Here is a 15,500-nt window from a genome sequence, read left to right as displayed (position 1 = left end):
AAATACGTTTTCATTTCTCTGGTTTCCTTAAGTAACTGTCCTTGAAATTTCTGGCACTGGCTTTCTTAACCATTACTCTATTGTGTGACTTTCAGACAATGAAAGACAGCAAAGCTGAGAGAGATGTTCCCTCTCTATCTTCCTATCAAACTGTTTTTGCTTTCAACTGAAACTAAAGAACAAAGGAAAACTTTTTTTCCTTACCAGGGCCTCTAGTTGCTAAGCAACTGTATTTATTCTTCATCCCGTAGCTCTCTCTTTCACAATAGAAACATAATTGGAACTTAACCAACCCCCATTCACACAAACACCCTTTTCCAGCATGAGTTTAACTTTAGGTCCGTTCCAGGCACAGAAACATGAAATTCAACCCACCTAAAATTATACCTTATTTCTAATATTTACCAATACAAATATATATCTCATAAAATTACTTTTTGTTTCCGAACAACTGGATTAATGGGTCACTGATCTGATTGCTGTTTGCGGAATCTCACTGTGCGCAAACTGGCTGCAGTGAAACAGTAACAACTGGTATTTATACAACACAATTACTGTAATAAAACATCCCCAGGTATTTCAGAGGGGTTTCATCAAGAAAATATTGACACTGAGTCACATGGAGAATATTTGAACAGATGGTTAAAAGTTTAATTGGAGAGGCTGATTTTAACAACAATCTTTAATCAGGAGAGAGAAGTGGAATGGCGGAGAGGTTTAGAGAGGGAATTTCACAGTTTCCTGCCTTGGCCCTGACACTGATGGTGGAGTAATTAAAATAGGGAATGCTAAATAGGCCAGAGTGAGCAGAATGCTGATATCTCTGAGGCTTGTGAAACTGGAAATTACAGAGATAGGGAGGGATGAGGCCATGAAGGGATTTGCAAACAAGGATGAGGATGTGAATTGTAAAATCAAGGCTGTGCTACATAAGGAGCCAGTGTAGGTCAGTGAGCACAGGGGGGATGGTTGAACAGCACTTGGTGTGAGAAAGCTCACAGGCAGCAGAGTTTGGGATGATCTCACATTTCCGTGTGGGGTGAATGTGAGAGGCTGGACAGGAATGTATTGGAATCATCAAGTCTAAAGGTAACAGGGGCATGGATAAGGGTTTTAGCAGCAGATGAGCTGCGGTCTGGGGTGGAGACAGGTGACATTATGGAGATTGAAATATCTGGTATTAGTGATGGTGTGGATATGGGGTCAGAAACTCATCTTTGGGTCAGATCTGACATGGAGATTGTGCAGAGTGCGGTTCAGCCTCAGACAGTTCCCAGGGAGAGGGATGAACTCAGGAGTTAGGGAATGGAATTTGTGGTGGTGACTGAACACAATGGCTTTGATCTTCCCAAGTTTTTAATTAGAGGAATTTTCTGCTCATCCAGGACTGGATGTGGGATAAGCAGTTTGATAATTTAGTAACAGTGGAGGAATGGAGAGGGATGGGGGTGAGGTAGAAAATGAAAAAAATGAAAATCGCTTATTGTCACAAGTAGGCTTCAATGAAGTTACTGTGAAAAGCCCCTAGTCGCCACATTCCGGCGCCTGTCCGGGGAGGCTGGTACGGGAATCGAACCGTACTGCTGGCCTGCTTGATCTGCTTTCAAAGCCAGCAATTTAGCTGAGTGAGCTAAACCAGCCCCTAGCTAAACCAGCCCCTGGGTGTTGTCAATGTCCATGTGAAAACTAACACAGTGCTTTTGGATGATGTCACCCAGTGGCAGCGGGTAGATGGGAAATAGGAGGGGCTGAGGATAGATCCTTGGGGAACACCGAGTACACGGACTTTGGAAAGGAAAGGGAGATTGGAGATGGAGAGGTAGGTTGCCAGGATGATCGGGTCAAGGGTTTTGTTTTTAGGTTGGATGATGCGAGTAAATTTAACGCTGGGAGGGACAGAACCATTAACAATATCGGATAAAGTGGGGAGTCAGGTGATCAGTGATTTAGTGGGAAAAGGGCAAAGGGAAATAGCGGCAGGTCTCATGGACAGGATGAGCAATGAGAGGGTTTGTTAGCGGCAGGTCTCATGGACAGGATGAGCAATGAGAGGGTTTGGGCAGGTCTCATGGACAGGATGGGCAATGAGAGGGTTTGATAGCGGCAGGTCTCATGGACAGGATGGGCAATGAGAGGGTTTGATAGAGGCAGGTCTCATGGACAGGATGAGCAATGAGAGGGTTTGTTAGCGGCAGGTCTCATGGACAGGATGAGCAATGAGAGGGTTTGGGCAGGTCTCATGGACAGGATGGGCAATGAGAGGGTTTGATAGCGGCAGGTCTCATGGACAGGATGGGCAATGAGAGGGTTTGGGCAGGTCTCATGGACAGGATGGGCAATGAGAGGGTTTGGGCAGGTCTCATGGACAGGATGAGCAATGAGAGGGTTTGGGCAGGTCTCATGGACAGGATGAGCAATGAGAGGGTTTGATGGGGGCAGGTCTCATGGACAGGATGGGCAATGAGAGGGTTTGATAGCGGCAGGTCTCATGGACAGGATGAGCAATGAGAGGGTTCGGGCAGGTCTCATGGACAGGATGAGCAATGAGAGGGTTTGATAGCGGCAGGTCTCATGGACAGGATGGGCAATGAGAGGGTTCGGGCAGGTCTCATGGACAGGATGAGCAATGAGAGGGTTTGTTAGCGGCAGGTCTCATGGACAGGATGGGCAATGAGAGGGTTTGGGCCGGTCTCATGGACAGGATGGGCAATGAGAGGGTTTGATAGCGGCAGGTCTCATGGACAGGATGGGCAATGAGAGGGTTTGGGCAGGTCTCATGGTCAGGATGGGCAATGAGAGGGTTTGGGCAGGTCTCATGGACAGGATGGGCAATGAGAGGGTTTGGGCAGGTCTCATGGACAGGATGGGCAATGAGAGGGTTTGATAGCGCCAGGTCTCATGGACAGGATGAGCAATGAGAGGGTTTGTTAACGGCAGGTCTCATGGACAGGATGGGCAATGAGAGGGTTTGGGCAGGTCTCATGGACAGGATGAGCAATGAGAGGGTTTGGGCAGGTCTCATGGACAGGATGGGCAATGAGAGGGTTTGATAGCGGCAGGTCTCATGGACAGGATGGGCAATGAGAGGGTTTGGGCAGGTCTCATGGACAGGATGGGCAATGAGAGGGTTTGATAGCGGCAGGTCTCATGGACAGGATGGGCAATGAGAGGGTTTGATAGCGGCAGGTCTCATGGACAGGATGAGCAACGAGAGAGTTTGGGCAGGTCTCATGGACAAGATGAGCAATGAGAGGGTTTGGGCAGGTCTCATGGACAGGATGGGCAATGAGAGGGTTTGATGGCGGCAGGTCTCATGGACAGGATGAGCAATGTGAGGGTTTGATTGCGGCAGGTCTCATGGACAGGATGGGCAATGAGAGGGTTTGGGCAGGTCTCATGGACAGGATGAGCAATGAGAGGGTTTGTTAACGGCAGTTCTCATGGACAGGATGGGCAATGAGAGGGCTCGGGCAGGTCTCATGGACAGGATGAGCAATGAGAGGGTTTGGGCAGGTCTCATGGACAGGATGGGCAATGAGAGGGTTTGATAGCGGCAGGTCTCATGGACAGGATGGGCAATGAGAGGGTTTGGGCAGGTCTCATGGACAGGATGGGCAATGAGAGGGTTTGATAGCGGCAGGTCTCATGGACAGGATGGGCAATGAGAGGGTTTGGGCAGGTCTCATGGACAGGATGGGCAATGAGACAGTTTGGGCAGGTCTCATGGACAGGATGAGCAATGAGAGGGTTTGTTAACGGCAGGTCTCATGGACAGGATGGGCAATGAGAGGGCTCGGGCAGGTCTCATGGACAGGATGAGCAATGAGAGGGTTTGGGCAGGTCTCATGGACAGGATGGGCAATGAGATGGTTTGATAGCGGCAGGTCTCATGGACAGGATGGGCAATGAGAGGGTTTGGGCAGGTCTCACGGACAGGATGGGCAATGAGAGGGTTTGATAGCGGCAGGTCTCATGGACAGGATGGGCAATGAGAGGGTTTGGGCAGGTCTCATGGACAGGATGGGCAATGAGAGGGTTCGGGCAGGTCTCACGGACAGGATGAGCAATGAGAGGGTTTGGGCAGGTCTCATGGACAGGATGAGCAATGAGAGGGTTTGATAGTGGCAGGTCTCATGGACAGGATAAGCAATGAAAGGGTTTGGGCAGGTCTCATGGACAGGATGAGCAATGAGAGGGTTTGATAGCAGCAGGTCTCATGGACAGGATGAGCAATGAGAGGGTTTGGGCAGGTCTCATGGACAGGATGAGCAACGAGAGGGTTTGATGGGGGCAGGTCTCATGGACAGGATGGGCAATGAGAGAGTTTGGGCAGGTCTCATGGACAGGATGAGCAATGAGAGGGTTTGATGGGGGCAGGTCTCATGGACAGGATGGGCAATGAGAGAGTTTGGGCAGGTCTCATGGTCAGGATGGGCAATGAGAGGGTTTGGGCAGGTCTCATGGACAGGATGACCATGAGAGGGTTTGTTAGTGGCAGGTCTCATGGACAGGATGACCATGAGAGGGTTTGGGCAGGTCTCATGGACAGGGTGAGCAATGAGAGGGTTTGATAGCGGCAGGTCTCATGGACAGGATGAGCAATGAGAGGGTTTGATAGCGGCAGGTCTCATGGACAGGATGAGCAATGAGAGGGTTTGGGCAGGTCTCATGGACAGGATGAGCAATGAGAGGGTTTGGGCAGGTCTCATGGACAGGATGGGCAATGAGAGGGTTTGATAGCGGCAGGTCTCATGGACAGGATGGGCAATGAGAGGGTTTGGGCAGGTCTCATGGACAGGATGGGCAATGAGAGGGTTTGGGCAGGTCTCATGGACAGGATGGGCAATGAGAGGGTTTGGGCAGGTCTCATGGACAGGATGGGCAATGAGACAGTTTGGGCAGGTCTCATGGACAGGATGAGCAATGAGAGGGTTTGTTAACGGCAGGTCTCATGGACAGGATGGGCAATGAGAGGGCTCGGGCAGGTCTCATGGACAGGATGAGCAATGAGAGGGTTTGGGCAGGTCTCATGGACAGGATGGGCAATGAGATGGTTTGATAGCGGCAGGTCTCATGGACAGGATGGGCAATGAGAGGGTTTGGGCAGGTCTCACGGACAGGATGGGCAATGAGAGGGTTTGATAGCGGCAGGTCTCATGGACAGGATGGGCAATGAGAGGGTTTGGGCAGGTCTCATGGACAGGATGGGCAATGAGAGGGTTCGGGCAGGTCTCACGGACAGGATGAGCAATGAGAGGGTTTGGGCAGGTCTCATGGACAGGATGAGCAATGAGAGGGTTTGATAGTGGCAGGTCTCATGGACAGGATAAGCAATGAAAGGGTTTGGGCAGGTCTCATGGACAGGATGAGCAATGAGAGGGTTTGATAGCAGCAGGTCTCATGGACAGGATGAGCAATGAGAGGGTTTGGGCAGGTCTCATGGACAGGATGAGCAACGAGAGGGTTTGATGGGGGCAGGTCTCATGGACAGGATGGGCAATGAGAGAGTTTGGGCAGGTCTCATGGACAGGATGAGCAATGAGAGGGTTTGATGGGGGCAGGTCTCATGGACAGGATGGGCAATGAGAGAGTTTGGGCAGGTCTCATGGTCAGGATGGGCAATGAGAGGGTTTGGGCAGGTCTCATGGACAGGATGACCATGAGAGGGTTTGTTAGTGGCAGGTCTCATGGACAGGATGACCATGAGAGGGTTTGGGCAGGTCTCATGGACAGGGTGAGCAATGAGAGGGTTTGATAGCGGCAGGTCTCATGGACAGGATGAGCAATGAGAGGGTTTGATAGCGGCAGGTCTCATGGACAGGATGAGCAATGAGAGGGTTTGATAGCGGCAGGTCTCATGGACAGGATGGCAATGAGAGGGTTTGGGCAGGTCTCATGGACAGGATGAGCAATGAGAGGGTTTGATAGCGGCAGGTCTCATGGACAGGATGAGCAATGGGAGGGTTCGGGCAGGTCTCATGGACAGGATGAGCAATGAGAGGGTTTGGGCAGGTCTCCTGGACAGGATGAGCAATGAGGGATTGGGCAGGTCTCATGGACAGGATGAGCAATGAGAGGGTTTGGGCAGGTCTCATGGACAGGATGGGCAATGAGATGGTTTGATAGCGGCAGGTCTCATGGACAGGATGAGCAATGAGAGGGTTTGGGCAGGTCTCATGGACAGGATGGGCAATGAGAGGGTTTGGGCAGGTCTCATGGACAGGATGGGCAATGAGATGGTTTGATGGCGGCAGGTCTCATGGACAGGATGAGCAATGAGGGGGTTTGGGCAGGTCTCATGGACAGGATGGGCAATGTGAGGGTTTGATTGCGGCAGGTCTCATGGACAGGATGGGCAATGAGAGGGTTTGGGCAGGTCTCATGGACAGGATGAGCAATGAGAGGGTTTGTTAACGGCAGGTCTCATGGACAGGATGGGCAATGAGAGGGCTCGGGCAGGTCTCATGGACAGGATGAGCAATGAGAGGGTTTGGGCAGGTCTCATGGACAGGATGGGCAATGAGAGGGTTTGATAGCGGCAGGTCTCATGGACAGGATGGGCAATGAGAAGGTTTGGGCAGGTCTCATGGACAGGATGGGCAATGAGAGGGTTTGATAGCGGCAGGTCTCATGGACAGGATGGGCAATGAGAGGGTTTGGGCAGGTCTCATGGACAGGATGGGCAATGAGACAGTTTGGGCAGGTCTCATGGACAGGATGAGCAATGAGAGGGTTTGTTAACGGCAGGTCTCATGGACAGGATGGGCAATGAGAGGGCTCGGGCAGGTCTCATGGACAGGATGAGCAATGAGAGGGTTTGGGCAGGTCTCATGGACAGGATGGGCAATGAGATGGTTTGATAGCGGCAGGTCTCATGGACAGGATGGGCAATGAGAGGGTTTGGGCAGGTCTCATGGACAGGATGGGCAATGAGAGGGTTTGATAGCGGCAGGTCTCATGGACAGGATGGGCAATGAGAGGGTTTGGGCAGGTCTCATGGACAGGATGGGCAATGAGAGGGTTTGGGCAGGTCTCATGGACAGGATGGGCAATGAGAGGGTTCGGGCAGGTCTCACGGACAGGATGAGCAATGAGAGGGTTTGGGCACGTCTCATGGACAGGATGAGGAATGAGAGGGTTTGATAGTGGCAGGTCTCATGGACAGGATAAGCAATGAAAGGGTTTGGGCAGGTCTCATGGACAGGATGAGCAATGAGAGGATTTGGGCAGGTCTCATGGACAGGATGAGCAACGAGAGGGTTTGATGGGGGCAGGTCTCATGGACAGGATGGGCAATGAGAGAGTTTGGGCAGGTCTCATGGACAGGATGAGCAATGAGAGGGTTTGATGGGGGCAGGTCTCATGGACAGGATGGGCAATGAGAGAGTTTGGGCAGGTCTCATGGACAGGATGACCATGAGAGGGTTTGGGCAGGTCTCATGGACAGGGTGAGCAATGAGAGGGTTTGATAGCGGCAGGTCTCATGGACAGGATGAGCAATGAGAGGGTTTGATAGCGGCAGGTCTCATGGACAGGATGGGCAATGAGAGGTTTTGGGCAGGTATGGACAGGATGAGCAATGAGAGGGTTTGGGCAGGTCTCATGGACAGGATGAGCAATGAGAGGGTTTGATAGCAGCAGGTCTCATGGACAGGATGAGCAATGAGAGGGTTTGGGCAGGTCTCATGGACAGGATGGGCAATGAGAGGGTTTGGGCAGGTCTCATGGACAGGATGGGCAATGAGAGGGTTTGGGCAGGTCTCATGAACAGGATGGGCAATGAGAGGGTTTGATAGCGGCAGGTCTCATGGACAGGATGGGCAATGAGAGGGTTTGGGCAGGTCTCATGGACAGGATGAGCAATGAGAGGGTTTGATGGCGGCAGGTCTCATGGACAGGATGAGCAATGAGAGGGTTTGATAGTGGCAGGTCTCATGGACAGGATGAGCAATGAGAGGGTTTGATAGCGGCAGGTCTCATGGACAGGATGAGCAATGAGAGGGTTTGGGCAGGTCTCATGGACAGGATGGGCAATGAGAGGGTTTGATGGGGGACAGGAGAGAAACTGGAGAAAGATGTGAGTTCAGATCTTGGACAAGGGGGAGCTTCACTGACAGTTTGGTCCGGTGGGTTTGTGAGAGGGAGGAAGCAGCAGAGGCAGCTGATCAGATTGTCTCAATCTCAGTGAGAAAGAAGTTCCATCAGCTCCTCACACTTGTTGTTGGTGAGGATGGAGGAGATCGGAGGGTTAAAGCCGTTCAAACGGAGAACCCTTCAGATATTAAAAATACACCATTCAGCATGTTTAACACAAAGATGGCATATTTGATTTTTGTCCAGAATATTAGTCTTTATGACTGGTCTGAAGTGTATTAACATCTGCAGAAACAGACCTCAATGAACAGGGCTCAGTTCTCAATGTGAATAACAACAAAATCCAATCATTGTAGTTACCAGTGAGCTCACTGGTGTCTCAGCAGTGTGGATGACGAGTAAATCCCTTCCCACACTAGGAACAGGTAAACTGTCTCTCTGCAGTGTGAACGTGTTGGTGTGTCAGTAGGTTGGATGATTGAATGAATCTCTTCCCACAATCAGAGCAGATGAACGGTCTCTCTCCGTGTGAATTCGCTGGTGCCTTAGCAGAGCGGATGACTGAGTGAACCTCTTCCCACACTTGGAGCAAGCGTACGGTGTCTCTCCTGTGTGATTGCGCTGGTGTACAGTGAGGTGAGATGATCGTTTGAACCCAGTCCCGCAGTGAGAGCATCTGAACGGTTTCTCATCAGTGTGAACCTGTTGATGGGAGACCAGTTCCTGCGAGGTTTTAAAACACTTCCCGCAGTCCAGACATTTAAAAGGTCTCTCGTCAGTGTGAACTCTTTGGTGTATCATCAGGTGCGATGAATTAATGAATCCCTTCCCACACTCGAAGCAGATGAATGGTCTCTGTTTAGTGTGAACCTGCTGGTGCGTCAGCAGGGTGGATTGGTGAGCGAATCTCTTCCCACAATCAGAGCAGGTAAATGGCTTCTCCCTGGTGTGTATTCGCTGGTGTGTCAGCAGGGTGGATGACTGAGTGAATCCCATGCCACACACAGAACAGGTGAATGGTTTCTCCCCAGTGTGTATTCGCTGATGTTTCAGCAGAGTGGATGACTGAGTGAATCTCTTCCCACAGTCAGAGCAGGTGAATGGCTTCTCCCCAGTGTGTGTGCGCTGGTGTGTCAGCAGGATGGATGACTTCGTAAATCCCCTCCCACAGTCCGAGCAGGTGAATGGCCTCTCCCCGGTGTGACCACGCTGATGAATTTCCAGCTCTGATGGGTAACTGAATCCTTTCCCACAATCCCCACATTTCCACGGCTTCCCCCCATCATGCCTACATTTACGTTTTGACAGGCCAGATGATCGATTGAACCCTCGTCCACACACAGAACACGTGTACGGTTTCTCCTCACTGTGAATGCTGCTTTTTTCTTCCATCTTCAAAATCCGATGATATTCAGGTTACAATAGATTGGTTGGGCGCATCCATGAGATCCTGATGTGATCTTTAGTTTCAGTTTCCCGACTGCAAATCCTCCCCTTTCTAATATCCTGTGATATAGATTTCAAAAATGAAAAAAGGAAGTGAGAGAGAGCCCACAGAAACACAAAGGCAAGCTGTAAAATTCTGCTGAATGAATCTGGTAATTTGTGAGGTCGGCACGAGGAAAGTGACTGTGAAAATTGCTGGATTGTCATAAAAATCAGGCAGGTTCACTAATGTTGTTCACGGAATGGATCCTACCACCCAATCTGGGATTACACATAATCTAGCATCGATGGGAGGTGATGAGAGGGAGACAGAGAGAGAGAGGGGTGCAAGAAACAGAGGGTAAAAGAGACAAATTTTCTACAACTACAGCTTGACCAGAACTTTTTAACCCATCAACCTCCACTGTCTGGATGGACTCGAGAAGTAGGTGCAAGTGAAAATCATCACCACCTAGTTCATTGGGGCAGCATGGTAGCATTGTGGATAGCACAATCGCTTCACAGCTCCAGGGTCCCAGGTTCGATTCCAGCTTGGGTCACTGTCTGTGCGGAGTCTGCACATCCTCCCAGTGTGTGCGTGGGTTTCCTCCGGGTGCTCCAGTTTCCTCCCACAGTCCAAAGATGTGCAGGTTAGGTGGATTGGCCATGATAAATTGCCCTTAGTGTCCAAAATTGCCCTGAGTGTTGGGTGGGGTTACTGGGTTATGGGGATAGGGTGGAGTTGTTAACCTTGGGCAGGGTGCTCTTTCCAGGAGCCGGTGCAGACTCGATGGGCCGAATGGCCTCCTTCTGCACTGTAAATTCTATGGAATCTCCAACTCACACACACTGTCCTGGCTTGTCTGACATCAAGTGCTGCAGGAGCAGAAATTTCCGGCCTTTAAACATTGGGAAGGCTGAAGCCATTCTCTCCAGTCACCACCACAAACTTCACTCTCTAACCACCTACTCCATCCCTCTACTTGTTAACTGTCTGAGGCTGAAGGTCAGCTTTTGACCACATCTCCAAGACCACCTATTTCCCCCTCAGTTACAGAGCCCGGCTCCACTTTAGTCTCAGTTTATCTGCTGGAGAAACCATCATCCTTTCCTTTTGATTTTATAGACAGATTTATTCTGTTAAAGACACAATATGAATACAAATGATTGTCATTGGCCTGAAATCGTTGTTCGGCGTCATCGATAAGAAATTGGAGGTGAAAGAGTGAAGCAGTTTAATGAACAATTTGTTCTCTTTGTTACTGGGTAAATTTCAAAAATAGTGCCCCTAACAAAGATGGCGATTCTACACTGCGCATGCGCCGCCCTGCGACCTGTTCCCCCCCCCCCCCCCCCCCCACAAAGATGGCGGACATTAAACCGGGTGTGTAATTGAGGAAAGCTGCGGCCTGCTCTGTGCAAAGGATGGGGACCATCCCGGATATCAGTAAGTTGTTTTTCATGGGTTTGTGGTTCATATAACATGTTTAAAAAGCTTCTCCTACCCCCCCCCTCCCGCCTGATCCATAGCTCCCCCCGGTTCCGCCATACCCACCTCTGCGGATTACCGAACCGAGAAAGCACCGTCTCTGCGCCGCCATTAATCACACTGCGCATGGCTCTAATCACTGCGCATGCCTCACATGACCGAGCCCAGCCCAGCCCGGCCCTCGTTCACTCGGATTGGTTGGATGACCAGTCACTCCCGCTCGGTCCTCCAGACCCGCCTCCCCCTTCCCTATTGGCCTAGAGATGCTGTCAATCATTCCCTGGACATTGTGAGGTACCAGGTGAGAGGTCAGTGACTATTCGTCACTTCTGGCTTCTCTCCACAAACAACCTCATAGAGACCAGGGGGGGGGAGACACTGACCCAGTGACAATGTCACTGCATTAGTCACCCAGAGAGACAGGAAAATGTTCTGGGGACATCGGCTCCAATCCATTCAATTAATAAAATCTGGAATTTAAAGTTAGTCTCAATGATGGTGACTGAGGGTCACTGAGAAAATCTGGGACCCTGGCGCTGTGAAGCTACAGTGCTACCCAGTGCTAAACATAGATCCGAGCAAGCAATGAGCCACAAAATGACCACAAGATATAGGAGCAGAATTAGGCCATTCAGCCCATCAAGTCTGCTCTGCCATTCGGTCATGGCTTACATTTTTCTCATCCCCATTCTCCTGCCTCCTCCCCATAACCCCCAACCCCCTTATGAACAAGAACCTGTCTATCTCTGTCTTAAAGACACCCAGCGATTTAGCCTCCACAGCCTTCTGTGGCAAAGAGTACCAAATAATAATAATATTTATTAGTGGTACAAGTAGGCTTACATTAACATTGCAGTAAAGTTACTGTGAAAATCTCCTAGTCGCCACACTCCGGCGCCTGTTCAGGTACACTGAGGGAGAATTAAGAATGTCCACTTCACCTAACAAACATGTCTTTAGGGACTTGTGAAGGAAATCGAAGCAACCGGAAGAAACCCACGCAGACACAGGGAGAACGAGTAGACTCCACACAGTCAGTGACCCAAGCTGGGAATCAATCCCGGGTCCCTAGCGCTGTGAAACAACAGTGCTAACTATTGTGCTACCCTGAGAGGGTGAGAAAGAGAGAGAGTGAGAAAGAGAGAGTGAGAATATTCACCACCCTCTGGCTGAAGAAATTCCCCTAATCTCAGTTTGATAGGTTCATCCCTTCAGTCAGAGGCTGTGCCCTCGGGTTCTAGTTTCTCCTACTAGTGGCAACATCCTCTCCATGTCCACTCTATCCAGGCCTCTCACTATTCTGTAAGTTTCAATGAGAATGGCATGGTGGCAGAGGGGTTAGCACTGCTGCCTCAAAGCGCCACAGGTTCAATTCCAGTTTTGGGTGGCTGTCTGTGACGTTTGCACTTTGTCCCAGTGTCTGCGTGGGTTTCCTCCGGGTGCTCCCATAGTCCAAAGATGTGTAGGTTAGGTAGATTGGCCATGCTAAATTGGCCCTTAATAATAATAATAATAATAATAACTTATTGTCACAAGTAGGCTTCAATTAAGTTACTGTGAAATGTTAGGTGAAGTAGGGTTCGGGGGATGGGATGGAGGCATGGGCCGAGATAGGGTGCTGTTTCAGAGGGTCCATAAAGACTCAATGGGCTGAATGGCCTCCTTCTGCACTATTAGAATTCTATCCCCCATCATCCTTCTGAACTCCATTGAGCATAGACCCAGAGACCTCAACCGCTCCTCATATAAGAGGTTCTTCATTCCATAACTTCATGGTTTCTGATGGCAATAGGAAGGATTACCTTGAATATCTGTTCCTTTCTAATAAATAGATAAATAAATCCTGGTTCTGGGTCACTGTCCATGTGGAGTTTGCACATTCTCCCCATGTCTGTGTGGGTTTGACCCCCACAACTCAAAGATGTGCAGGATAGGTAGTTTGGGCAGGCTAAATAGCCCCTTAATTGGAAAAAAAAATTAGGTACTCTAATTTTTATCAGTAAATTATCCCGAGGACACTGTCACCTCCAGCCCTGGATATCACCATCCTCCTGATCCGGGATCAGTAAATTATTCCAAGGACACTGTCACCTCCAGCCCTGGATATCACCATCCTCCTGATCCGGGATCAGTAATCCATTCCGAGGAGATCGTCACCTCCAGCCCCGGATATCACCATCCTCCTGATCCGGGATCAGTAAATTATTCCGAGGAGACTGTCACTTCCAGCCCCGGATATCACCATCCTCCTGATCCGGGATCAGTAATCCATTCCGAGGAGACTGTCACTTCCAGCTCCGGAAATCAGCATTCAAACCAGCAGGAACTAGTATTCTCTCCAGTAACTTCTGAATTCTACCGCTTAACTTAAAGACACTTGTCCATTAATCCTGCTTGATTTAAAGATACATGTCCATTAATCCTGCTTGACGTAATCTTTGGGGTAGCTTCGGAGCCGGGAGTGCAGGAGGCGAGAGAGGCCGGCATTCTGGCCTTTGCGTCTCTAGTAGCCCGGTGCAGGATTCTGTTACAGTGGAGGGATACGCGGCCCCCGAGTTCGGAGGCCTGGGTCATCGACATGGCTGGGTTCATCAAGTTGGAGAGGATGAAGTTTGCCCTGAGGGGGTCGGTACAGGGGTTCTTTCGGCGGTGGCAGCCCTTTCTCGACCTCCTGGTGAAGGGGTCGAGAGTGGTCGGTTTCAGCAGCAACTTTGGGGGGGGTTTGGGGATGGTTAGGGGTTTTTTTTTTATGGCGGTGGGTTTGCTATGTTGTTATTTTCTTCGGTCTTGTATTGCTGTTGGTTTTTTGTTATTATTTATTTTGCGGGGGTGAGTTATTTTCTTGTGTTGGTGTGGAAACACGCCTTGTTTGTTTTAAATTGTGGGGAGAAAATTTGTTATTGAAAAACTTGAATAAAAATTATTTTTAGAAAAAAATCCTGCTTGACGTAAAGATACATGTCCATTAATCCTGCTTGATTTAAAGATACATGTCCATTAATCCTGCTTGATTTAAAAATACATGTCCATTAATCATCCTTGGATCAAAAATAATAACAACAAAATAAGAGATAGTGAAAATAAGGGAATAAACAGGAAGGAGCCTTACAACTGTTATGGGTCACATGTATTTTCTGCCAATTTAGCTGGTGTACCATATCTAACCTGTTGTTTTTTCATAAACTCTTCAAAATTATCAATGACATGGACCCCCCTTTTTGGGTAAACTCTGACTCCCGGACTAAAATCTTAAGTTTCCAGCATTCATCATTAATCTTGTCGCCTCTAAATACAGTTGTAAAGGAGACTTCTGTCTGTATCTAGGAGCTCTGAACCATGGAAGAGAGCGACTGTGGCGCGTTTCTTACACACCTCAGTATTAACCCACACATTCAGTCCTGGATCTGATTGACAGCAGCAAAAACAGCCGAATCCAATCCCTGCAGACACTTATCAAGTCGCTGGTGTTTCAGCATAAACTGTAAGTCAGTGAATCCATTCCCACACTCAGGGCAGATGAACAATCTCTCTCCAGTGTGAACTTGCTGGTGTTTCATTAGACTACTGCTGCTTCTAAAGCTGTGCTCACAGGCAAAACATTGAAGAGGTTTCATATCAGAATGAATTTGTTGGTGTTTCAGCAGGTTGTATGACTGAGTGAATCCCTTCCCACACACAGAGCAGGTGAATGGTCTCTCCCCAGTGTGAATCCGCTGATGCATTACTAGACCGTTGCTGCTTTTAAAGCTCTGCTCACAGACAAAACATTTAAAAGGTTTTAGATCAGAGTGAATTTGTTGGTGTTTCAGTAGGTGATATGACTGAATGAATCCCTTCCCACACACAGAGTAGGTAAACGGTCTCTCCCCAGTGTGAATTCGCTGATGTACAGTAAGTTCAGATGATCGCCTGAAGCCAGTCCCGCAGTGAGAGCACCTGAATGGTCTCTCGTTAGTGTGAACACGTTGATGACAGGTCACTTCCCCGGACGTTTTAAAGCATTTCCCACAGTCTGGACATTTAAAAGGTCTTTTATCAGTGTGAACTCGCTGGTGTTTCTGAAGGTGAGATGCAGCAGTGAATCCCTTTCCACACAAGGAGCAGATGAATGGCTTCTCCTCACTGTGAATGTGTTGGTGTCTCAACAGATACTTTTTGCTTTTAAATCTCTTCTCACATTCAGAACATTTAAAAGGTGTCTGTTCTGTGTGAACATACTGGTGTGTCAGCAGGCTGGATGACTGAGTGAATCCCTTCCCACAGGTGGAGCAGGTGAACGGCCTCTCCCCAGTGTGACTGCGTCGATGCATTTCCAGTTCAGAAGGGTAACTGAATCCCTTCCAACAGTCCCCACATTTCCACGGTTTCTCCATGGTGCCGGTGTCCTTGTGTCTCTCCAGGTTGAATGACAAGTTGAACTCTTGTCCAGACACACAACACATGGATGGTTTCGCCCCACAGTCAATGGTGTGATGGTTTTTCTGTCTATGTA

General features: G+C 49.4%; 1 protein-coding gene across 1 annotated transcript; it reads right to left on the bottom strand.

Moving 5' to 3' along the window:
• Window positions 1-7,973: 7,973 nt before the first annotated feature.
• On the bottom strand, window positions 7,974-11,111 carry LOC119961550 (gastrula zinc finger protein XlCGF8.2DB-like). Its single transcript, XM_038788873.1, has 2 exons — window positions 11,075-11,111; window positions 7,974-9,600 (listed from the first exon to the last, which is right to left on the bottom strand). The coding sequence occupies exon 2, from the start codon at window positions 9,484-9,486 to the stop codon at window positions 8,557-8,559; it is 930 nt and encodes a 309-aa protein (XP_038644801.1). The 5' UTR covers window positions 9,487-9,600; window positions 11,075-11,111; the 3' UTR covers window positions 7,974-8,556.
• Between the last annotated feature and the right edge of the window lie 4,389 nt (window positions 11,112-15,500).

Source organism: Scyliorhinus canicula, unplaced genomic scaffold, assembly GCF_902713615.1.
Source record: "Scyliorhinus canicula unplaced genomic scaffold, sScyCan1.1, whole genome shotgun sequence".
NCBI lineage: Eukaryota > Metazoa > Chordata > Chondrichthyes > Carcharhiniformes > Scyliorhinidae > Scyliorhinus > Scyliorhinus canicula.
Note: the sequence above shows the minus strand (reverse complement) of the source record. Positions and strands in the feature narration are given on the sequence as shown.

What these genes read in the sequence shown, in the direction of transcription:
- LOC119961550 (XM_038788873.1), bottom strand. Translation starts at nt 9,486, where the DNA reads ATGGAAGAAAAAAGCAGCATTCACAGTGAGGAGAAACCGTACACGTGT.